Source organism: Cololabis saira, chromosome 5, assembly GCF_033807715.1.
Source record: "Cololabis saira isolate AMF1-May2022 chromosome 5, fColSai1.1, whole genome shotgun sequence".
NCBI lineage: Eukaryota > Metazoa > Chordata > Actinopteri > Beloniformes > Belonidae > Cololabis > Cololabis saira.
Window position 1 is genome coordinate 23,560,499 of NC_084591.1, and position 26,551 is coordinate 23,587,049.

At 40.6% G+C, this 26,551-nt stretch overlaps 1 protein-coding gene across 1 annotated transcript; it reads left to right on the forward strand.

Moving 5' to 3' along the window:
• Positions 1–3,665: 3,665 nt before the first annotated feature.
• cotl1 (coactosin-like F-actin binding protein 1) lies at positions 3,666–12,396 on the forward strand. The gene is made up of 4 exons (XM_061721293.1): positions 3,666–4,101; positions 4,850–4,932; positions 10,072–10,229; positions 10,376–12,396. Exons 1-4 carry the CDS (start codon positions 4,025–4,027, stop codon positions 10,484–10,486), a joined length of 429 nt encoding a protein of 142 aa, XP_061577277.1. The 5' UTR covers positions 3,666–4,024; the 3' UTR covers positions 10,487–12,396.
• The last annotated feature ends 14,155 nt before the right edge of the window (positions 12,397–26,551 follow it).

Here is a 26,551-nt window from a genome sequence, read left to right on the forward strand (position 1 = left end):
GAAACTGATTACATCCTGATTGGGATCAGAGCATTTTGAGAGGAATGGCGAGGTTTATTATTTTGTTTCAGTACTATGATATTATTATAACAATTAAATGTTTTAATTTGACTGTTATATTCTGCAAATGTCTCACATGTTTTTCAACCTAATTAAAACAATGCTTTTAAAACTCTACATATGAATCCTTCCTAACTACATGGAAAATTGCCTCACCAGAGCCGCAGCGACTGGGTGAAACTGCAGTGCACAAAAGTCCCCAGAAGAGTAGTTCATTCTTTTGATTTGTTAGATTTATGCATACATATGATTGAAATGACACTCACTTTCATACAGTGTTGGAAGAACCTAGTTAGAACACTTTCACAGAACACAGACTTTTAACCACACCCACTTGTCCCTGTAACCCAGGGGTGTCAGACTCTCTTTCACTCTGGGCCACGTCAGCATTGTGGTTGGTGTGCAAAGGCAAGAGTAAAGTAGTTATGTGCAGTTCTGCATTTCATTATTGATAACAAATGTGAATAAATTACTACTGCACATCTGTGGCGGACACTCGATGGACAGATGGCTTGTCTCCATTGGGCAGACAACACGTCTTTGCTTCCCTTTATTTAAATTACCTTCCCTTTTTTCCTTTCTTGGACATTTTTGTTTCAAATCCATGGTTTAACCACAAAGCCATTGTAGGAAATATCTTCATCTGAGACTGACGTCCAGTGGGTGGATGTCATCATGTCACGTTACTATGATCCATGTACATCTCTTGAACATTTTTGAATTGTACTATAACAACATGATTATCTTTCCATGTTCTCGCAGGCCTCAAGTTTGACATGTCTGCTACAATCTCTACACACACGGAAAAGATCCAGAACATTACCCTTTCTGCATGGAGTGCACATTATTCTCAATTTTTATAACATTTTCAACAAGCTATTTAAATGTAAATACAAATGTAAAGTTCAGAGATCTGCATCTCATTAAAATCATCAAACAGTTTGATGGTTTGTGTAGACTAGTTGAACATACAGTATATGATACAAGGAAAAAATGGAAAGTAGTGAATAAATCTTGAAAAACTTGTTTTTTGATTAAAATATTGGAACAATTTAAGAAATTGATGTTTTCAATAGTGAACTGGAAGTAACACATGATGCTTTAGTTAATATAGAGTCAGAATGCATGCAGATTTGATAAACAAAAACTAAAAAAGTTATACAGTATGTTATAAATTTGCAAATTTCCACTCTGTTGCAAATTTCCCCTCTGTGGGACTATTAAAGGATTTCTTATCTTATCTTATCTAATAAAACGGTAACTGCTGCTGAATGGATTAAGCGCTGATTGGAAACCTTTTACACAACAATTTTTAAATGTGAAATATGGAGCTAAACTTGATTCTATCCACACAGTTTGCTAGCTTATATGAAAATGCCTGCAACTGTTGCTACTGGCTCTTTTTTGATGTCATATAAATCTACAGGTATGACCACTTCTACAAGGATGAACACCTACATGCACAAGTAGATGTAGGAGTTGTAAGCGAACCAGCAGGTGGCAGGATGATGCAGCAACAGACAACCCAGAGCAGCCACTGAACTCAAAGGGAAGTTTATTGTTGTCCCCACAGAAGGTGAGCCTCCTTTGGGTCCACATCATTGGCAGATATTAGAGCTGTGACGCTGATGACCTCCAGGAAGGAAGTGGTACTTGACATCTGGGCAGCCCACTACATCATCACCCACCCTCATTCTCTTTGGAGATCATGCACTCATGCAAACCTGCCCATGTCTTAATTATGCTACTCATTAGTGTAGTTTGTAGTTTATTTGTAGTTAGGTATGCGTATAATGTGCAGGTTGTCAACGTGTATTTTTCTTTCAAGCATAACCTTGTGTACGTACATGATTTGATTCAGTATATTTGAATAGCAATCACTGACCACTCTACTGAATGCAAATGAAACTAGATAAAAATGTTACAACAAATGACTTGTCATTGTACTGTCTTCTGTAAAGTTGTGCTATTTGGTAAAAGAAAAACCGGAAACCAGTTGTTTTGCCTTCAAGATAAAACTTAGTAGCAATTATTTCTCAAGTAATCAGCATTTTCTGACGTACCAAAACAAAGTAGCTCAATTTCTTCCGGAATATCACGTACAGTATATAAATATTCACTCTCACATTAAAACATAGATTTAATGTATGTTTTTTGCACAGATGATGTCTCGATAAAAGTAGCCTAATGTTAATATACGATTTAAATTTGATTTGGTTGCTTGTTCCTTTTTTTTCCTGTCAATAATTTAGTTTCTGATGTGAATGAATAAATTCAGTTAAATAAATGACAACTTTGTGTGTGAGTGTTTGTGGCTCTTGACTGATTACCTGTCCAGGATCTACCCCTGCCTTTCACTCAAATAGATAGAACAGCTACCTGTGACCCTGAATAGGAATAAGGAGGGAGGGATGAACAACTTTATACTTTTCTTTTTAAGCTCTTCTGTGGTAAATGCGCTAATGTGGGTGGGGTCATCATCTTGTTGCGGCAAGATTGAAAGGATGTAGGTCAATATGATTTCACCATCCACTAGCTGCTAATGCTTTGCAATAAAAGGCTATTTAATATTGATAATAATAATAATAATAATAATAATAATAATAATAATAATAATAATAATAATAATAATAGTAATAATCAAGAAGCAATACATTTTATATTTCACTTTGTACTTTTTGAGAGTGATCTATAATTAATCTGAAAACCACTGTAATAATATATAAGGCTTATAACAATTTACTTCTGGGCTGCATGCAGGAACTGTTCAAGCCAAGAGAGGGCAAATATGACCTCAGGGAAACAGCAATGTTTAAGACAACAACAGTAAGAACAAATACAAAGGGTAGATGTATATCAGTTTTAGGAGTAAAACTGTGGACTCATTAGACAACAACCTTAAATTAGCAAACTCAATAAAAGCATACAATATATTATTCAACGCAAATGTAATAGACACGTATATATAAGAATAAGAATAAGCAAACAAAGAAGAATGTACACATGTATGCGTGTAGGTGTGTGTGTGCCTGTGTGTGGGTGTGTACCGGGATGAACACATGCATGTATAGTATGTAGAATTTGATGTATAGACACGATACACATGCATGAGATGAAATGACAACTTAAATTGGGTTTGTTGGTTTCTTTAGCATCTTTTCACTTTCTGTTTTCAGAGCTATCATTATTATTACTATCATTATTATTACCATTATTATTATTGCAGTTATTACAGTTATTATTATTATTATTATTATTAGTATTAGTATTATTATTATTATTATTATTATTATTAATAATAATAATTATTATTATTTTGTGTAGCCTCATGATACTTAATTTGTTCTTTTTTGCATATTCTATTATGTTAAAAGGTGGGGAAGATAAGCTTTATGCTTCAAGCCCATACCTTTTCAGTCAAAATAACCACCATGTTCACCAAAAGAAAAACCTGTAAATGTTTATTATCTTGCTTATTGATTTTCATTCTTATAATTGACCAAAATAAAGATGAACAAACTAAGAATTTCAATCAGTTTTGGGTCTTGAACTATATTATTTTGGAAGTCTTCCGGAAGCGCTACACATGTTGCAGATGTCTTGACAGCAGCCGCTAAGAAAGGATAATCGAGCAGGAGGAGGTGAATGCACCGTCTGAGGAACTTCTCCGTCTCTTGTCTGCTGGTTGAACTGATTGACTAAGATTACCAACGCCCATAAAGTGGAAACATCCAGGAAATGCAGCGAGCCTGAGCTGAGCCTGAGCTGAGCCTGAGCGTGTATTCCGACCAAAGCGCTCCAGTCGAGATTCCGTCGAGCAGCGTCCTCACTCACACCCGTCTCATGTGCATTATTATCAACTAATGCAACTTAGCTGCTGTCTTACCTACAAACACTGACTGCTTTGGACTTATTCGACCCTGGTTTTTCTTTTTTGACGTATTGACTCCTGTCCACCAAAAACATGGCAACCCAGATCGATAAAGAGGCTTGCAGAGAGGCTTACAACGATGTGAGAGACGATGCCACGGAGACCAGCTGGTGAGTGCTCCGTTCACGAACTGACATTTTTAATTATACTCCACTCATTTGCTTAGGTAACTGTACCAATGATGTGCACAAGTGAATGGCTCGAGTTCTTACATGCCATTATTTGATTCGGCTGGCAGAATGGTAGAGAAAGCGTTCATTTATTTCATAAAACCTGCAACAATTGTATTTCACACCGCCCACTGCGCAGTCTTTTCCCGTGGAGAATGAGTTAAAGACGAGGCTTTTAGCCAACACAATGAATGCCGAATTAATAATATGATCTTAAAGACACGTAATAAAATGAGAAGTATATAATAATAACACGTAATTGCGCATTTAAGCGTGGTTTGCTTTAAATGCTGGATTTGTCACTACATTTGCACCTGCTCCATTTGGAGACGCAGCGCGCTGTGAATTGTTTCAGGCGTGATTATTCATGTTGTAGTTCCTTGTTCTTGCAATAATTTCCTAAAAACACACAGCTTTCGCTGTCCTGTTCCTCGGTTGTGGTTGATTGCAATCTGGCTGTGTGTAGCAAACCCGGGCTGGCCAGTCGTGTCGGGCCTGGCGTGGCAGAGATGATTTCTATTGTTCTTTATTCATGTGCAGATGCACAGCTGCTGCCCTGCATGGGCGGCACAGGCATTTCCAGCATCGCTCCCAGCTTGCAGCATGGCTTCTTGTGCTTATGCATAACGCAAACTGTTGTAAAAACATGATATGTGCATGGAAGAATAACGCACTGTTCATCCTCCAGGGCTGCATTTAAATATGAGGGCTCCAAAATCCTGCCTGCAGGACAGGGGACTGACTATGAGGACTTCAAGAAGCTGTGCACAGGTAAAGACCAGCCTTTGTTCTGAACATGCCACTAAACTGGTGCAATATGTGGATTTTGTCTAAATGTGGGTATCTTTAAAGGGAATTTTTAAAGACTGTTCATCTGTCAGAGTTGAGTTTTGAGGCTGTGAATTAGACTTTATGACGTTTCCCCGTTCTTTCATTAATTTCAGTGACTGATTACCCTCCAAGGGACTCATTCTTGCTTTATAAAGTTAGTATAACTAAAGGAACTGAACCTGATGGTAGAAATTCCACTTTTCCGAGAGATACGCATCTCTCATGTTGGGTGTGGCAGTTTCTGATGCAGGCTCCAAAATCTGTGGCCTTAAGGCTGCACACTTGCTGTTTTGGTTTCTTTTTTTCTTCCTTATATTTCAGTTTTCACATTCCTATGTTGAACCAACTCTATGAAAATGCTTCACGTAGGACTTCATGTACAGCAGCTCAGCTGTCATCGGTTCCTGTTCAGAGATGACACACACGCATCCCTCTCTTTGGGCTTGTTGTCCTTATTTAGCAGTGAAGCTGTGACTGCTGAAAAAAAAAGCTTTTGCATGTAGGAGGAGTTGATGGTAGTTCAATGAGTTTAGATCAAGGAACTCTTTGCAATATTGAGCTTCAACTTTTCTAGAGGTGAACAGGAAGGCATTGTTCTTAAAAGTCATTTTTCTTTCTAACATTCAGGTTAAGAATTTGAAACCTATACTCTTGCATAATAAGCACATAATAAATAGGTCATTGAACCATAGCAGTAAGTAAATTCAGTCCCCAATGTTTTAGGAAGTTGCTTTTCATTTTTTAAGTCTTTTTTTCCACATCAGCTATATGTCAGATAAATGCAACCGTTTTATCCAGGATAAAATGGCTACAAATGTATTGGATTCATTGCTGTTAAATCGGTTTCGAACATTGACTGTCCAAAGAGGATGAATCTGATTGACTTCCTGACCTTTTCAAACCCATCAAGTCATAAAAGTCTCATAGTTTGTTAAATATTTGAAGATAAATTGGATTAACTGGAGGAAAAAGGAGGGCGGTACTAGGCGGTCGGGTTTTTGTGGGTTTTTATTTTCATATTTGGTGTGCACAAGTGTAACCCGAAATAGGAAGATTCTTCATCTGATGAAGCTTCAGTATCCAGCCGAAATGCGTGAAACGTAACTTTATATGGCTTGAATATATCTGCGGGCTGTAAATATGATTCATTTTCTTGAGATGGCAGACTGACTTCATCCTCCCGTGCCCCCAGTGGAGAAAAAACCAGAGCAAATTTGAAGCCAGTTAATAGAGTGGCAGCACCACGCCTCACCGATCCACCTGACGTCATCCACGGGAGACAGTTCTGGTTTCAGCGCTGCTCTCAGAGGGGCTGACTGTAATCTGAGGGAGCGTCCACAGGCACAGATATTTTTACCCAACAAATTTGAGCTGGTTAAAATGAACTAATTTCATGCAGACCTTTTCTTTTTTTGTTCTGCCTTCTCATCATCCTGCCACAGTTTGTGTGCAGTTTTTTTTTTTTTTCTGTGGCAGGATGGTGGGTGGGCTGCAGAGTCAGCATGACTTTAAAAGGAAGATAAACCAGGAAGAGTCTGGCAGAAGAAGGAAGTGTGGGGGTGTGGGGAGCTGCAGGTCTGGTTCAAGATTTGTGTTTGTACTTGTTCCTCTCTGGCAGCTCAAACAGTGACAACAAGAGACTAGGAAGTAGGTGCATTAATTAATAACCAACGCCACCTGTAGAAGGCAACTCACAGTGAATGTCATTGATTGACTCGTGGAGTCAGGTGACTTTAACTGTGTTGAGTTGTTTAACGGCATGTCCTTTGTCGCTGCTCTGATAACGTGGCTGCTCCTGCTCTCGTGCTACTGATCTGATGTGAGGGCAGTGTCTCTGCCAGGAAAGTCTTTATCAGCTGTCTCAACAAGTTCATAAAGATAATACAGGTTTCCTTATAAAAACTGCACCATGTTTTCACAATAGTTTCAAGAAACTTGTCAACACCATGTTTTTTTCCCCAGTTTAGAATTACACAGCAGCTGAATTTTCTGCTGAACATTTTAGCACACGTTTGATTGATCTCGAGATCTGAGCTCTTCCTCCACCACTTGTTAACATGTGTGAGGAAGGCCGTGGGCGACGTGGGCAATCCTACTGCAACGACTTGGCTGTCTGGGTGAAACTTTTCTCTGCCAGACCTGGAAAATCTCCATGTGTGCATGAATCAGAGTGATGGCTCCTATCAAGCTCCAACATATGAATCTGCAGCTTTGGCAAACTGCCCACATGGAATTTTTATAAAAACTTTCATAAACTTCGATAAACTGCGTTGCATCTCTCGGATGCAGCTCGATTTCCATTCTGCCGATGAAAGAGATACGATCTGAAATCACCTGGAAAGAAAGACCAAGAAGTAATTGTAATAAGCTTTGATACCTCTAGCGTGTGGATAAATACATCATAATTGGACGAACAAGCAACTCCCCCCAGACAACTACTAGAGACAACGGCTGAATCACTAGGAACTAAAACCGAATTAGCTTTTTACAAAAACCAGCATCTAGGATATGAAATACTAAACATGAAATGCATTGAAGAAGTGACATTACTGGCACATTCAGGCGAAACTGCTTGGTGTCTCCACAGTGTTCAGACGTGTGCCGATGATGAAATCGTGTGATCTGTTATGGACGCACAGAATCCGGTAATCAGAATTGCCTCAGGAAAAGCTGTTAGTCAGCATCTTAACAACCCGCTACAGTGAATCACCTGCAGCCCTCCTTGCACTGAGCTCCACTCAATCAACTCCTTTTTTGTTTGTTTTTTTGCCCCCCAGACAGGCGGCTGTGAAATGCTGAAATGCAGCTCTCAGACAGTGGAGTTGGGGGTTAATGGTGATGCTACATAAAAATCCTGCCTTGGTGGAGCTTTAAACGTAGTCATAAACCATCAGTTACTGTCGTGTGTAAGAGCGGGAGTCTGATCAACACTCCGGAGTCGGTCCATAGATTCTGTCATTGAGAAGACTCTGAGGGTAATGAATAACCTGCCCGTATTACAGTTAACATTAAACAGCCACAACAATGAGCTGGGAATTATATATTTGTTAGATACATTTGCAAGAAGGACTTTACTCTTTTTCTTGAATAAGTTAAGACCTGCATCTAAAGAACTCAGGCTTACTTACTGACTCGAGATAAATAAAACAAATGACTTTTTATCAAATAGTCTGAACAAGCAGCTTTGTGCTTTTTACTCAAATTAGCGACAAAAAACAAGAAAAAAAACATAGCTAATGAGTGAAAACCAGTTATTAAATCAAAAAAGGTCCAGCATGGTTTTCAGAACTTAAACATTACTGAGAAGTCACAGATGAGTTGCATCCCACAATTTAATCAACACCATATCAATGAGAGCCAGCTGATGTGAACCTACACACCCTCCAGGCTCAATGTTAGATTCCTTATCCAGATCTGAGAAAAGTCTCAGCTGTGCTTCTTGCAGGTGTTATTGTAGGCTATACATTTTAATGAGCACATTACAGAATACATACTGTACTAATATACAGTTTTGGTTTACTAGTAGATAGATGTGACTCTGTTTCAGAAAGTCCAATTATTGATCTGCACTAAGGAAACGAATCCACTCCAGGGACTGCTAATACTACTGAAACAGGGGCCAATGCTTTAATAAAACCTGGAAGAACAATGGCGGACCATCATCTTTGAGGATGAGACGTAGTCAGAAAAAACATCCCGAATGATCATTTAAACACTTAAGAACTCTCAAAATGGTTTCATAGCGAAAGTGAGAACATTTCCACATGTACAGTGTAAACGGAGCTCTAGATAGTGAGACTAAACAGCTGTGTAATCTTTAGAAAACCACTTATCAATGAGGCTAATCGTAAAGCGGGGACAGAAAGGTTTCAGTTCGGCAGGGAGCACACGGATTGGACCCTGAGAAAATGGAAAAGGTCATAGAGGCTCACTACAGATTTATCTCACCCTGGAGTGATGGTGTATCAGGGTCATAAGAGCAGCCGATGAAGTGATGCACACATGTCTGATGCGAACGTGTAAATCTTTGGTCAGATCAAAGTTCAGTAATGTTACACGCCCCCCCCTCCAGTTTTGTTTTGTTTCTTCTTTTGATGACATGTACATGTTTGAAATAAAAAAGATAGAAACACTGACAAGATTAATTGAGCTCAAATTGAGAAAGCGTTTCAGGGAGCATGTGGTGTTATTTTCACACGTGGATCAGCAACTGCAGGGTCCAGACTTTTGCTCACAGAGAATCATCGGGATGTACGCACCTCTGGATTAGTGTTGTGACATTACTGTACCACATTTACTCAAAGCTAAAAGTGGTCAGACCAAACCTAGGTGTATAACCTTTTTGTTTTGACCTGGTAAAGTAGTTCACTGCATCCAAAAAGTTTTCAAACATCCCTCCGACATTCAAATATTCACTAGAGCTGCTAATGTCATATGAGACACAAAAAGGGGTTAAAAAAACTCTTCACTATATAAGCAATTTGTAAATAATTTCTGCTCTTCTCTTAACAGAAACACACGTTAGCGATAAGCATTTTTCACTGTGGACTTCCTCAAAACTGGTGTAAAAAAACCTAGTTGTTGTTTAATCTGAATGGAACATGAATTCCTGAAATGGAGGTCAAACAAAAGCGCAGTCTGAAATTGTTTCAGTTTTCCTCGCAGGCCGGTTATAAGAGGCCTGCAACACAACTGCAGAGCTCACACAAGATTTACTCACTGAGTCTACTGACCTGAATACTTCCTGGTTGCACGACACACACTCTCTCAAAGCTCAACTAAGCTTCACCCTAGTCTGGAGTGTTGGGAAGCTGCCAGTGCAATGAAAAGCAGAACTGTGCATTTGAGTGACCGCAAAAACACAGGGTTCTGCTTTTCATTTCACTGGTGGATACAGAGGAAAAACAACCTATTTATCAAAGCCAGAGACAGTATGTTTGGCCATTGTACTTCTTCTAAAATGTATTTATGTTTTTACAGTTTTCTTTCATCTTTTCTAACCATAAAATCCGACATTTTATAACATACATGCAGCGTTCTCTGGCCTTAATGATTTCTTTTTTTTTGTCTTCTCTCTAGATGACGCACGTTTGTTTGCGTTTGTCCGAATCACAACAGGAGACGCCATGAGCAAGCGGGCCAAGTTCACCCTCATCACCTGGATCGGTGAAAACATCAGCGGGCTGCAGCGTGCCAAGATCAGCACTGACAAGACGCTGGTCAAAGACGTCGTGCAGGTTGGACGCTCTAGAGAACGTAGCAATTAAAGTCACAGTTCCTTTAAGGAAAATGATGGCCACATGGTCAGTTAAATATTGTTTTCTCTGTGAGACGTTTGTGCCGCTCTTCATTCCAACACACGCTTTTTTTTTCTTCTTTGCAGAACTTTGCTAAGGAGTTCATGATCAGCGACCCACGAGAACTGGAAGAGGATTACATCCGCGAGGAGCTAAAGAAGGCCGGTGGAGCTAACTACGATGCTCAGGCCGAGTAGAGGAGGGCCACGGTCCCGTGGAAGCATCTGGGTTGGGGGATTGGGAATGGTTGGACTGGGTGGTGTAAACGGGGGTAGGGAGCGTTGGGGCAGGGCTGCTACCTCTTGGGGAGAGGGTTAGGCAAGATGGAGAGGATGCAGGTTATGGCTAAATACAAATACAAGTGAAGTCCACAAGATCAGCGTCTCTTAGTGGGTAGTTAATGGTCCTTGTAGTGAACTTATTAATCATCAGTTCATATCAGAGTTGTTTAGGAGGTGTTGGTGCACACCTACAGCAGGACGTTCATATAATACACTCTGAAGTGTTTGTAAGGGAAGCTGCTTGTAATCTCATCCTAAAAGTGCATGTAAAAGCCAACTGGACTTCCTTTTTCGAGTTTCACCCCTCAAACAAGAGCAAGAAAGTGTTCCAGGATCACCTCACCTTGTGTCAGTTGTATTCCCTCTGTTAGTCTTGATATCTGAAGCAGTAAAGGTGTAAGCGCTCCAAAGGAACCAGTGTGAACAGAAAGAAGAACCACGTCCTTTTCATTAGAGACAAAAAGTCTCCTTTTGGCTCTTATGGGAATATTAAGGTGTTCCCATGAGAGCCAAATCTCACCGACAGCTGACACCAGTTCAGTTCTTTTACGGCACCCTGACCAAACACGGATATGATTGTTGGCCTCCACAAACCTAAAGTTAATATCAGTTTATACAATGCTTTCCAAGATCACATCCTCTCCTTTCTGCCTCTCCACCCTCTCCCCAGTCAGGTCGTGGTTGGTTATCTACTGTGCTGTGAATTGTCATCTCACTCTCATCCTCATCTCAGCTGAGCTACGGCAGAGCAAAAAAGAAGTTGCCTTCATGGTTGCAGCACTGTTTGTCAAAAAGAACTAAACGCAACGAGGATGTGGGGGGAAAAAAGGAAGGGTTTCACTTCAAAAATTAAGTCAGACTGAATAATGTATGAATTCAGTTCATGACCCGTTTTGAAATGGCACCCTTCGCTCGCAGGCATGTGTTTGACACCAGAACATGCTCTTTAGTAACGATACACTGTACTTGCAGGGGTAAAAGATCTCCATTTTCTTCAAGGATCCTCGGTGATTGTCAGTGGCTAGTTTGGCATCAGATTGAGTCAGACTGGTGGTGCACTTTTATCCGCCCCTTCATCTCTAGCCAGACAGCTGTGTTTGGACTACAGCTTCAGAGTCGTCTGTAATTCACCCTCTTTTCTGCTTAATTGTGGCCTGTGCTGTGGATGTCTTTTATCCTTCCAGTTTTTGTTGGACGTAATCAATAACTGCAGTTTTCAGAGTTGATAAGGAAAGGGAAAGAAAAAAAAGATGTTTGATATTTCGACATTAAAAAAACACAGCAACTAATATATTTATCATGTAGCAGTACATGTTAAGTTCTACTTGCTCGACAAAACCTCAAAGGGTTTTAGGAATGGAGGTCTTTTTCTTCTGATGTCTCATCTCATGATCTACCACTTATACATGCCTACTGTAACCTACTGTGTTTGACTGCCTTAGTCTCCCATGGAGAGAGGGGCATCATGGGAGCTTTTGGACACTACACTGTGATTGGCTGTCCTCCTCTACATAGCACAGGATGATGGGTCCAGGCTCAGCATCCCAACTCAGGAGGAGCCACTTCTCGGTTGTAGCATATCTTTTTGTTTAGTTTCAACTCTCCCTCCCCCCATAAGAAAAAAAAATCTCTTTTTTTTTTGTTTGTTTGTTTTTGAGATTTAATTTTATTTTCACTCAAGACTTTTACCTGATGATTAGATTTTTTAAAGAGCATTGTTGTCATGGTCATTGGTGAAAAAACATTTTAAAAAATGCTAAAAGTAAAGAAAACAAAACGGGCACAAGATCAGTCATTTCAAAATAAAAAAGAAATGTTTTTCCAAATCTGGGTTTCAGTGTGTTTTTTATTTCAGCAAGAGGGCAGTTTGTGAAAAGTAATGCCTTTGACGTTTGAATGTATTACATGTTGAACCTCTGACATTAAGGGAGAGACACTTTTTGTCTTCTTTTTCTCAATTATATTTTAGGATTGTGTCTCTGAGGTCATTCTGAATGCCGTATTTGTTGCAAATGTTATTCTTCAGTTTATCCTTTTGTTAAAGAAGTAGGTCTTAAAATGGGGGGTGAAAATAAAGAAATACAACCTCAGTTGAACAACAAGACTTAATATAGAATCACTGTCATTATTTATTGAATAGAAATTAAGTCAAATGCAGAAGATCCAGATGAAAACGTAGCAGCGAAAGAATTACTTGAAGCTGAAGCTTTATCTGTCCGACCGATGGCCTCAAATTTCACTCAGGAATATTTTGGTATGAGGAGTTCATGCTGTTTAAAAGAAAAAGACCTTCAACTACCCACCGCTGTGCTTTACTGTTGAGGTTTCGTGGTGATAAGATATGCCTTGTTTGGTCTTCACCAAAAGTGCTACTATGTATTTCGGCCAAATATTTTCACTTATATTGACTGTCCAAAGGACATCGTCTCAGAAGTGTCATACTTTATTTAGACGTTACTTTATGAGCTGAAGCCGTGCTGACAAAGAATACCGCCTTTGTCCCGGCAGGCTTTCTAAATGAGCCTTTCTTGTGCTTTTGAATCACTTTATTTAAAAAAAATCATATCTAACAAAGTTCCAACTTCTTATTGGAGCTCTGCATTTACATATAGTAAAGTATTTTAACTGCCAACACTTGTCTTGATCTAATTTGTCTTATTTCAGTTAAATGGCACAAACACACCCCCTGATGGGAGTCACTGTTCCACTTTTCACTTGGATAAGTAAATACATTACCGATAACTGAACATGGCGTCCTATTGATTGAATCCCTGCTCTCACGTCACGTGTGGCGTAGCAGCTTAGCACGTCATCAAAGGATGTTGATTTCCAATGAAGAGGCCTAATTTTGCAAGATCTCTTTGTCGCCTTCGATATGATCAGTCTGAGTGACGGCTACTGGTCTGTATTAGGTCAGTCGATGGCTTCCAGCTGTTCAAACCCAAACACAGCCAGCATGTCATGCTTTATCCTGTTACAGCTGCCTGTTGAATGGATTAACGGTGTGTGTGCATGACTCAGTCGCTGATCAAACAAGACTACTGCTGAGTGATTGTCTGTTTGTGGGTGTCTGGCAGGCCTGCTGGGTGGTTGCAGACATCTCCCAGTACTAATGGCAGGTTGCACAATTACTGAGATCTCTGTGGCTTTAAGTAAACTGAGGGGGTTGATGCAAGTTCATATTACAGAGTAAGCATTTGTGGGCGTTAAAGCTAGTTAATTTTGTTAAATCCTTCACAAGCTCTCTTTTTTTTCTTTTTTTTTCTTTTTAGTTTCCATTTAGAGAAAATAATAGTAACTGGAGCAGTTGGGGAAATGCAGGGTTAAGTGCGATGACCAGAGACACTTCGGCATGTGACAACACTGAGAATCAATCTGCCAACCTCTTGGTTGGAGGGCAGCTAACTCTAGTCAAAAGTCAGTTTAAACAGTTTAAGTTAATCGGGGTAATGGGGGCTTCAATGTCCTGTCCAGGGACACTTGTGACGGTCCTGAAGATCAATCCACTGACCTTTTGGTTGGAGGGCAAAACACCATGAACACCCTGTCAAATGCAGTTTTATATAACATTGATGATATAATAATGCAATTAAATGTATTTCAATTACGAAAATATATATCATTCATTTATACCAACGTTGTCTTATTCAGGGTCATGGGGTCCACAGGAGCCTCCCCAGCTGTCACAGAGCTGCAAACACACAAACATGCTCACTTCATTGGTCCAAAGAGAATTAGCATTTAGTCTTATAGGTATGTTTTTGGACTGTGGGAGCTCCTAGAGAAAAATCATGCAAACGCACAGGTCACACAGAAAAGCCCACCCAGCTTTTCAACTAATTTGTCTTAGTAAAGTATTTTTGAATTGAACTGACCTGAGTCAGTAATCTTCGAGCTGGTAACCAACGGTGCTATCCACCAAGCGCCCATGACTATAATGAAAACACACTTCCAAATGAAGCCACATGTTCATATCAGGGCCATTCGCAATACTTTACCAGCCTGAACCCAGTATCCCCCAGCCTTTTGCTGTCAGATATATACATGTAGCTTTGCAGTTACCTCAAGAATACTTTCTTATACAATATAGATCACGATGGACTCAACAACTACAAGGTGCCCTCGTCCCATTGCTTCAAAATGAGGCCAGATAATCATCCCATCACCACCGTTCATATGACTTATTTGTGGCAATGTTCTGTATTTGTTTTTGTGAAACTTGGTACTGTGCTTTAAGGCCAAAAGGGGTGGGGCCAGGGTGGGTGGGGGGCTGAAGAGTGTTTATGACGGGGCCTGTTTTCCTGAGCAAGGGGGAGCTATCTTTCCTTTTTTCTCCAACTTTTTTCAGCAGAAATTGCTTATCCTACCTTTTCTTCTGTCAGACTAAACGGGTTTGAGACATAAATAATCAGACTGAAATGTCACTGTGTGCTGGAAATTGAAAATAACATATCGGTGGAAGTTCATTGGCAAATTGCTCAACTCTAAGAGCTTATTTATGATATTAATGCTGTGACAGTTGGCCTCCACTTGTTCCTTTCATTTCGTGCATGTTGCATGTTCTGACAACACCAGCTGGCGTGGCCAAAGGTAAATGCAAGCAGTGGCGTATAAGTCTCAGTGTGATGGTTACGCGGTCCCGCAGAAGAGAGGGAATGCTGGCATGCAGAACCTGTGGGAGTCCAAACAAGGACTGTCAGATCAATTGCTGCAGGGCGATACCACTCAGATGTTTCCTGCATTCCTCAGACCTCCTCCTCACTGCATCATGGTCGACAGCCCAGAGCAAGTCATGTGTTCTGCGAGAGAGGGAGAGAAAGGCAAGAATTGTATCACAGCTGCTACCATTGTCCCAAATTGTGACGTGTTTTTACGTGTAGAATCTGACCATACTGCCAAATTATGTACCGTTCTCGCCAAATGTGAATATGGTCAGAGTCGGTTCTCATTGCAAAAGCAGAAAACACATCACTTATAAAGACCAAAGCAAAAACGTTTATTTTAGAAGCAGTTGTGCGTTGAATATCTTGTTTGGCTACTTAAAGCTGAAAGCTATTGTAGACTGTGGTTTCTTAACACCGCCAGGCTTATAACAAACAATTGCCGCTCATTGTGCAGCACCTCTAACACAGAGACTAAATGAGAAAAAAAAAGCATGAAATCCATGTCACATTTCATGCTGACTCGTGTTGCTCAACACTGAACAGACCCAAGGACCTGAGACCTCAACTGTGATGATGTCATCAGTGGGTGTGCTGCATTAAAAATGGGGCAGAAATTTGAATAGCTCTGAGGGGAAAAAAAAAAACAAAACTGTGTATAATAGAGAAATGTTGCCATTGTGATGTCATCCAAAGGGTTGTCGACTTTTTAAAGCCTTGCAGTTTCTTCTTCTTGATCTTTTGGGGTTGGATGTTATGTGCAGCCTGCAAATCTGATGTAAATCTATAGAAATGACCAACTCTTCCTTGCGCAGTAGCCTGTGAAATACAACACAGCGCTAATTTACATTCTACGTAAATACTTGTGTTTCTCTAACAAAGACCAATTCCCCCAGTTGGCCATTAGATAAAGTAAAAAAGAGGGTGTGCTGTCTGTTTCACGTGACTGCAGGCTGCTAGTCAGTAACACAGAGGTCTTTTCACAATGCACTTTTAAAGCATGACTGATCCACTTTCACTGGGCATGGCTGACTTCTTTGTAAGGTGGAACTGAAAGTTTACAGTTTGGACTTCGTAGCTGGCAGCAGTGATAGTAACAAAGACACTATTGCATTTGTGTGTAAGGAATAATCACAGTTCACACATGGAAACAAAACGTCACATGTCTTCAAGGACATGTCTTCAGAGGCGATAAAAGCGGAGATTAGGGCCCAATTAAAGGAGCTTGAGGCAGGATTTATGAAAAAAATTCGTAAACGTTTTAAGTTTTCTAGTAATAAGGTCAGATGAAGCGTTCCAAACCAAAACGAATGAGCCCTCTAGCGTATCTCTCCGTTGCCTTGAACAGGCTGTGTGCTGCAAAAGGCGCTGCAATTCCGGGCCGGAATTTCCCGCGCTGTCCTGCGGATGTGACGTCACATGACCATGGTCAAATCATGATCAAATCAGTTTGATTTCAGAAGTGCTGGGGACATTTACCATAAACCTGAGTAAGGTTTGAAAAGTGCTGGGTACGAGCTAGGCCCATTACTTCCGAATTGAGGTTTCATGATAAATTATAGGCATTGCATTAGATGATGCGTATTGACGCGATATTGTCCCCATATTAAAAGCCATCTGCGCGGTCTTATTTAGGTCGTCGGAAACATCATGGGTTGGGACAATTCGTCATGGGTAGGCCCTATTCGTATTTCAAAATCCGCATTTCAGTACAAGACACGATTTCGGTAATTGCACAGCCCTTGACACACCGACAAATCTCAGACAAACCTCAATCAAGCAAGAGCGCATCAGGAGACGTAGCCTGGCAAACAGCCCTTGCCCTTACAAAGTTTTCAAACATTGCCAGGCTATGAAACGTCGGGCAAGAGTGAACGAGCAGCAACCCCTCTGTGAAATAAGTTTTCATTAATTGTCTTTTTTGTCTATCTCGCCTGATATGCATCATGAACACTGACGAATCTTCACCTGCAACACCAGCGACTTCTTTCATCGCTCGTTACACTGTAACAGACTGCAGACCGCAAGCGCAGTGTGTGGGAGCGGAGCGGATTCAACATAGTTGCTAACAGCAATGGGGGCTGATCCCAAGCGCATTCATACAAGGAGTGAAAAATCACTTCTGTTCGAGACTTGCTGAAGGTGTTGCGTCACTAGGAGGGCGAGGCCTGGCTAGGGGAGGGGCGTTCTTGAGCAGCTTCTGAACCAAAATTCAGCTTCTGCACCAAAAGCGGCGTTTGCACTTTCTCTACTTAATTTTTTTTTTTTTTTTTTTTAAGTGGTTGGGACAAATCTGCTCGTCAGACAAAGTGGTAGGGACGCGTCCCCACCGGAAATGACGCGCCTGCACATGACGCTGCATGCGCGTTCTCCCCTTTCTCCCGTGCCGGCTTCACTGTTGGCTGCAGTACCCCCAACGGCCGTCGTGGTGAAGGGTGGCGCTAGAGAGTCTCATTTCTTAAAAGGAGCCTCAAGCTCCTTTAAGTTTGAAATGAGCTCAAGCTGAATAAACTACCGCTGAAAAAGGTTGCCGATCACATTAATGCACCATACCTTTTACAATATCATGGAAGAGCCACAAATAATGCTTGACTATTGTACTTTAATAACTTTTGGTATCAGTGGAGTTTTTTTTTCTTTTGTAATTTATTTTATAATGTATTTTAACAGCTTTTTATGTAAACATCACACATAGGTTGTGAGAAAGTCCCTCACCATTGATAAGAATACAATTTTAACTTGATGAAACTATAAAACTGTCACGGCTCAGACAGGACAGAGAACCCAAATGCACAACACCAGGCAGGATCAGAGTCCAAGAGGCTTTAATCTTTGTCAAAAGGCAGGCAGGGGTCAAACCGGGTAGTCAGGCAGATCAGGCAAACAAAACCAAAAACGGACAGGCAAAAATCCATACCCCAAGAATCAGGCAGGCTCAAAGACAGGCAGGCAGGCAGAAACAAAACAGGATATGCAGGCTGGAAAGCGAGGCAAAAACACACGACAATCTGGCAAACTAGAAGGTGGAAATGGGCCAGTATATGAGGGGAACTGCTGATGAGGGAAACCAGGTGTGGAGCTGGGCAGGGGAAGCACAGGTGAAGGGAATGAGTGGATTTCTGGCTGATGAGGGTGGCAGGGTCTGGAATGACAGGAGAGTGAGTTAACAGTAAAAAAAAACCTATCCTACACTGTGAAACTGTGACAAAAACATGTCAGCGTTGTTAGTAAAATAACAATAATAGAGGTGATATTTAAAAATAAAACAAACTTATCTGCATTTAAACATACTGTATCATCAGTGATGTAACTCTACACTCTGCATGGTTCACATGTATTGGACCAGGTTTGGTACCATGATGTGACCAAGTAACAGCCTTTCAAACTTTGCTCGTTTATTTTCCAGCCTGGACCTCCAGCATTGCTGTTTGGGCTGATTCAACGTTTGGTTTGTCACAGCTCAGCAGGGTCCTGAATCCAAACAGACCTGTTTGCTCCCAGACGTCTGTGTGATGCCGACACAATCCCTCGCTGTGTCCCTGTGAACAATCTCAGAATGTCTCCGAGACAAAAGCAGGAGGGGCCCTTGAGAGTCTTTATTAAAATGGGGACTCTTCTCGCTTAATACGTCAATTTAATCAAGAAATACTGCTACAGCAGACAAAGAATGTCGAATCTACCGTGTTCAACACATGTTTGCACTAATTAGTCAGTGTTGTACATTGTCATTTGTAGAATTAATCATTGACAAGATTAAAGATAACTCTAGCACCAGATCTGAAGAAAATTCTAAAAAGAGCTGCCTTTTCATCTGTGCATGAACCCTTGAAAGGTCAGGTTTTGGCTTCCCATTGTACTTACTTTATCACTTTATATAACTTTTTATTGCCATTTTCATTTGAGTGTCTTTTTTAAGAGCAGAACCAGCAACAAATATCTTAGTTTAACCTTTTCATATGTTAACGTCTGCTAGTTTCATAAATGGTTTAATTTTGGACTGCTGGCCAAGTATTCAGCAACTTTAGTAAGTGCTGTACTTTGTAGAATCTCGGTCAAATCAAATTAGAAAAAATTATTTAATTAGGACTCTTTAAACCTGCATGTGCTTGCTTATTTAAGCACAAGTCTGATGCCAAAAGCAAAAGCCCTTAACAAGGTCAATCTGGGATTGTGTTGGTCAGCTTCCAGGTGTGAATGTGGACGGGTTGTGTATGTTAAAGCTGCACCGTAAATTATTGTTATCCATTCAGTGTTTGGACATCGATATGAATGAGGGGATCTTACTGTATATAGATCTTCTGAGAGCACACTTGTGTGACGACATCAATACTGTCGCAGTCACTCTATTTGAATATTTTCTATTCTAGAGAGCCACATATTTGTTATGTGAGAATGATTCTATAGCCCCTTTCACACAGAGATTCCGCAATATTGGTGTAAAGAAGTCCTGCCAATACGCCGCCTTTGTTGGTTCACACAGAACCATACAACGCCGGCATAACGCCGCTCCCGTCTGTAAATTCACACAGCATGCCGGCGTTCCGCAATCAGAGGCGTGACGACAGCGTCAGTCCGACCGTCATGTCAGCGGCATGCCGGCTGTGTCATTCACACAGACCCCGTTTCGTCTCTGTGACGGCTCTGTGACTACCTCCGCTGCCGGCTTATTGGTGGGGCCACTTGGCCCCCTCATTCCGCCTCCGTGACTTTCACACAGAACAGCGAGGCGGCTTAAAGGCGCAACGTTCCCGCCTCGAACTGGCTGTGTGAAAGGGGCTACTGTCAAGAAAAATGAACAAAATATCTTCAAATTTTTATGTTTTCTTGAAGAAAAAAAAGGTGTTAAAGTTTAGGGAGTTTTAAAAAATGTATATTATGATCCTGTCTGCACAGAAGTAAAACAATATAACTGATGAGCCTTTTCCCATAACGGAAAAAAAAAAAAATATATATTTTAAACCGAGTTTGTAGCACTCACACTTTGAGTTTTCCTGATTAATCGCCTGGCAGGAATCCCGGTTTGACCCCATTGCCCTCGCCACTCACCCAATCCCAAGCACGGATGAACGAGGAGAGGGGTTTTCAGAAAGGGCATCCAACTTAAAAACCACACCATATCAATATTCAGGATGTGGAGATCCACTGGGCAACTCCTGCCAAAGGACCCTCCTCCTTAAAAAAAAATTACATTATATACCTGATGTACCTAATTAAACAGGTCGGCCAGTGATTGTGTCCACTACAAGAATTTTCCAGGACATTATAATGTCAACACTTGTATAGATTAATAAAAAAAAAGAAACTGTTTTATGGCCTTGATAAACATTTAGTTAGAACTCCTGTTTTCTTCTAATTCTACAATGAGATAGTGTTGTGTGCCTTATTTTATTATGCTGACAGGTTGGAGTGATTTTTGATAATGTTTTTTTATTTGATAAACACATTTGTTCTGTTATTAAGACCACTTTTTCAAATAAGGCTCTTAAGTAAGGTGAAGACCTAATTGCCTCCAAAAGATTTTCAGTGTGTTTTTCCTGCTTGTATTCCCTGTATGAACTTGCATTTCACTAGATGTTAGAACTGATCAGTTGATTGGCCATTATTTGCAGATTGGCAGAATGCAGCTGCTCACTCTCTGACGGGAAAGAAATTATATTATTACAGTGCTGGCTTCCCTTCACTGACTTCCTGTGCAGTTCAGTATCCAATTTAAGATTTTTATTGTTGGTTTTTAAGAGTCTTAATAGCATTTTACCTCCTTACTTCTGAGCTATTACACTTTGATACACGAGCCAGAGCACCGAGATCGACTGGCCAGTCATTCTTAGTTGTTCCATGATCTAGAGACTGATGGAGCCTTCTCTGTTGGGGCTCCAAATACGTGAAACAGCCTCAGTATGATTGCTGCCCAGAAACATTTTTAATCTTTGTTGAACCCATTTCTTCTTGTTGGCCTTTGTCCCAGCTTGAGGATGACACTCTAGTTTTTATTGTAGGCTATAGAGTTTATCTTATCTTGTGTTGCTACTTATTTAGTAATATGTCTTAGCTATTTCGGCATATGTTTATAGACGATTTAAAGATTTTCTTTGCCTTTTTCTTTGTTGTAGCCTACTTTTGTCAACTTGTTTTTGAAAGGGTTGTTGAAAGAAGCATTGACTTGCTTTGACTTGACTAAAATTACAACAACCATATCTGTTTGTTTTTTTTTATGTAATTTAATTTTTTTTTTTTTTTTAGAAAAAATATTTGCTTTATTTCTAAGCTCTGACTCTAATTTCTAAACATGTTTTCCCTTTGGTTTCTTGTCATTGTGACCCAGGAATGCATGCACTGAAAGTTTAGTCCTGCCACTGGGAAGACATTGAACCCTTACTAAGACCAAGACACAGAGATAATGGGTGGTGGGAGGCTGAAACGGGGGCTTGGAAATTTAAATTTGTGCAACTGAGTGAATCAAAAGAGGGTGGGAGGCAAGTGGGGTCTCTTTTCAGATTTTTCTATGTGAAAGGGGGAGACAGAGTGGGAATGTGAGTGTGAATGAGTCGGTCTACGGAGCTCCTGTTTGCCAAAACTACACAGTATTGGCACAGAGACGCCATTGTCAGAGACTAACGAGCTGAGGGCTACTTTTCACCCACCCCAAATGAGCATCTGTTTATTGAGTTTATTGAGTGGTTTTACACTGTGAATGCATGCTGACAGTGGGATGCCTGTTTGCTGTGATGTTATCCTGTTACTGGCTGCCTGTCAACACTGATGATCAGTTATTAACCTCTTATATGTTGTAAGATGGAAATGTTTGAATGACATTCATGTAAATGTTGCATGGAACAATTGCAGATCAAAGTGTTTGCAAAGACATGTTTATAAAATCAAAAATAGTGGACAATACTGAAAAGGTCTACAGAATAAGTGAATAACAGACCCTTAAGATTCTTTCTCACAATATGTTTTCATTCACTTTACGAAAGATTATTATTAATTTAGCGATTTTTTAATTTTAAGTGCAGTATTGTGCAAAAGGCTTAAATACATTTAAAAAATGTGTTAATCATTAATATTATTCGTTCACAAAAAAACAAACTAAGAAACGTCTAAATGAAATCAGTGATTGGTGTGACCAGTGAACACTCTTGTCTTCAAACAGCATATGTTTTTCTACGTATTCTTTCACAAAGTCAGGGATTTTGTAGGATTATAGTCAGGTGCATGATTAACAAGTTATACCAAAAAGTGCTAATGAAGACCAATTTTATATAAACGCAGTCAAACTGGGTGAGGAACAGCCATCTCTGCTACCATGGTGAGATTGTGACAGGCAGTGTTTCATATCACAACTTATTTCACAAGTTGTATGAAAAGTGCTATATAAATGAAGTATGATTGATTGATCACCTGACATACACCATGGCAAAACTGAACACAGCAACAAAACAAGGTATAGCACAGGGCTCTCTCAGGTTCAGATTGTATGCAGGGGTGTCAAGGTGTGCTGCTCTAGCTCCTTTGAAGAAGTACAAAGTAACAGACAATGTTTAGGACCATTGCTGCAATGATCAGATATGAACACTTGGTGCAGCAGATGGAAGACACATTATACCTTTTTTACCTTTGAAATCAGAAGACATCTACCAGTTCCATCAGCTCAAAACTATCAGAAAACAGTGTGTTTTGAGAAGTCTGGTCTTCAAAGGAGAAATGTGACCTAAAATTCATACCCTCAATGTAGAAACAAGGACAAGCGATTCATCTGTGCATGAGAATATTGGAACTGGGCTGCAGAAAAATGATAGAAGGGACTCTGGACTGATGAGTTAACATTCAAATTATTTGTCATTAGCAGAACTTAGTTTATTCACTGAACAACTGGAGAGCAGTGGTTTCTGTTTAGTCTTTTTCTTATTTTTTGTTTAAAAAAAAAAAGAAAAAAGAAATCCTTGAAGTGAAACTATTTTACCCACAGAGCCTAACCTCAAAATTATTGAGTCTGTCTTGGAGTACGTGATGATCTAGAAATATTTGAGGCAGCCAACATTTACATAAGTCCTGTGGTTAGTTTTACAAGATGTTTTTTTTATTATTAATAAACCTTTATTTAATCAGGAAAGCTATTAAGAACAGGTTCTTATTTACAAATGTGGTCTGAGACCAAGGAGCAAAGGCTCTTTGAGGGGGGAAGGGAGAGGGGGTCCTACAACATAAGATTTAAAGTTACAATAACTAACAATTAAAAGTAAATATAATACATTGAAACATTAAACAATGGAGTCGACTATAATGTGTAACAAATTTAGTTTGAAATCCATGAAAGAGGTGGAGACAGTGAGCTTGAGAGTGTTTTGTAAATTGTTCCAGTCATCGGCTGCAGGAACACAGAAGGCACTACGTCCAAAGTTGATAAGGACTTTGAGGACAGTAAGTTTGATAAATTTGCTAGACCGTAGGTTAAAAACAGAGTGAGAGATGTGCAGAAGAGTAAAAAGATAAGATGGGGCTAAGCCAAGGATGGATTTGTAGATGAGTTGAAACCAGTGATGGAGACGTTTGGTGTGGAGGGATGTCCAGTTTACTGGTTTTATACAGGTCGCAGAGGTACAGTAGGTTGTTAAAGGAGCACCTGTAGCAAAACCGATGGCTGAAAGGTGGAGAGTGTCCAGTTTGGACTGAGGGTGGATTGTGGTGCCATCCTGTAGATGGTGTAGTGGGCAAGATGGTCTTTTTGACAAGTGTGTGTTCGGCAGTACGGGTGAGAGAAGCCTTGTTCCGATACAGGAAGCTCAGACGAGCTTTAACTTTTGACTGTAGGTGATTTATATGAATAGTGGAGGAGAGGGACGAGTCCAGCTAGACGCCAAGCTATTTTAGCAGGTCACAAACTCAAGTTCAGACCCATCAGCACAGAGGATTTTTGGTGCAGTGCTGGGATCATGTTTCCGGCCAAAAAGGATTTAGTTTTCTTGATATTCAGAAAGTGATGAAGTCTATGAAAATATAGCTCAATCTGGGTGAGACTGAGCTGTAGTGTGGATGCTGCAGAGTGGAGTGAAGGGCCTTCTAAATATATGATGGTATCATCAGCTTATAGGTTGTCAGGGTGCTTGTCTATGTCATTGATGTAAATGGAGAATAGCATTGGACCATGTATAGATCCTTGCGGCCCTCCTTTAGTCATGGTGAGAGGGTCAGATGAAACGTTTTCAGTCTTTACTTGCTGGACTCGGTTTTTAAGGTAGCTGGCAAACCATTCGCAGGAGTGCAGAGACAGTCCAATGCTATGGAGCCTCTGCAAGAGTATGGAGTGGTTGACAGAATCAAACGCCTTAGTGAGATCAATGAAAGCAGCATTGCAGAACTTCTTGGAGTCTAATGATATCATCCAAGACCTTCAGAGTAGCTGTGGCTTGGCCAGAACCTGGACTGCACACTTGATAGGCTGTTATTTGAGGCCATGAAATGGCTTAGCTATTTATGCACCAATCAATTTTTCTAAGACCAAACACGGCAGAATGGAGATAAGTCTGTAGCAATTGGGATGAGAGCCAGAGCCACCCTTAAAGAGTGGGATGACTTGTGCAGATTTCCAGTTGCTTAAATGTGCTGTAACACTGCTGAATCAATATGCATTACTGCATTACATAAGGGTTTTGGCTCTGAATAATAATTCGAATGATCATCCACTGCTGTCTTTTCTTGACTATTTTTGCTACAGTGATTGCGGCAATCGCAATACTTTGTATAAGACGAAGATGTTTTTGTCCATTTTCTTCAAAGTCGAGATCTTCCTTTTCTGGTTTTGAAAAACAGTCTCACAGAATGAGATACGGACAGTTTCAGGACAGTTACACTCATAAAAAGAACAACACTGTTCAATGGAAACACCGACCCCCCACCATGGTTTCTTTATTTCGCTTTTCTTTTGTGAAAAAGTGTAATGGAAACGTGACTAATGGACAATGATGCTTGCCCTAAATATCTTGTTTGGAGTATGGAATTGACTTCATGCAAGTTTCCGCCATCAACATCGACGGTGTTTACGTTTCTGGACAAAAGTAAATCTTTTTATATGCACATGTTTTCTGTACAGTAGACATATTTTTGGTTACATGATTAAATCAGTAAGAATGCATCCAGAATTTCCCAGAATTATGTTTTAAACTCAGAGAAGTTGTTTAAAAATGGGCCTTTCTGTGTGGAGTTTGCATGTTCTCCCCATGTTCCCTTGGGTAGCTAATGTGAGTTACCCTCGTAAAAACATTCAGCAGTCCTGGGGCCTCATTTATAAAGCTCGCTTGCGCACAAAACAGGGCTTGAAAGATGCGCAAGCCACCTTCTACGCAAAGGTTGGGATTTAAAAAGAAAAAACTAATCGAAAAATGTGTGGACTCTGGTGCTGCTGCTGCAGCCGCGGTGCAGGACATGCCGGGAACCTCCTCGTCACCCATCTCTTCCCACCGTAGAGTGACTGAGGACAGAACAAATGAGTGCCGGGCCAATCTACCGAGCCCCTAAAGGGACACAGATTTTTTTTTTAAATATATAATGAGTTTTAAGCGCGCGCGTAATCCTAAAATATGGTTCCGCGTTAAAATGACGCAGAGCCTACGCTGTAGGCTCTAGGTTGGTGTAATGCGGAACCATAAATCAGCCTTAAAGGTTTCACGCGCGCACGTCAAACTTATTATATATATAAAAAAAATCCGTGTCCCTTTAGGGGCTCCGTACCTCTTGGCCTCCACCTTCAAATCACACCACTTCTTTTTTTTTCTGCACCATCTGTCCGTGGCACTCACTGCGTTTAGCGCAGCAACGACGTGATGCCACTCACTCGTGTGGTTTTCCTGGCCTCCACCTCATCCACAACATCTTGATCTCAGTCTCCGTGACATTTAGTGGCACGGTTGCCTGGCTCAAAACGTCTCAATAATCCTGACGCGCAGCAGAAACAGGCTGCAGGAAGTCGCTGCGCATGCTCAGCAGGCTCATTTATATGCAAATACAGTCATGAACTACTTTGCATTGCCCATTTATGGTATGAAGTGGGCGTGTAAAGGGCGAGATATGAGGCGAATTCACCTGCGCAACCTTCCAGCTGGACTGTGATTTATAAAGCAAACATTGCGTGCAAGTGTGCGTGCACACGGTTTTATAAATCCAGATTTTTTTTTGCGCCCGCCATTTTCGACTTTTGGGTTTACGTGCACTTTTAGTATGAATCCTACACACTCTTTTATAAATGAAGCCCCTGGGCTGTATACTACCGCCTCTGGCCAGCCGGGGCTCCTGAAGGGGCGGGGAAAGACCTGGCTGGAATAACGTG

What these genes read in the sequence shown, in the direction of transcription:
- cotl1 (XM_061721293.1), top strand. Translation starts at nt 4,025, where the DNA reads ATGGCAACCCAGATCGATAAAGAGGCTTGCAGAGAGGCTTACAACGAT. An exon ending in GATGCCACGGAGACCAGCTG is followed by an intron (nt 4,102 to 4,849) that starts GTGAGTGCTCCG and finishes TTCATCCTCCAG; the next exon opens with GGCTGCATTTAAATATGAGG. An exon ending in CTTCAAGAAGCTGTGCACAG is followed by an intron (nt 4,933 to 10,071) that starts GTAAAGACCAGC and finishes TCTTCTCTCTAG; the next exon opens with ATGACGCACGTTTGTTTGCG.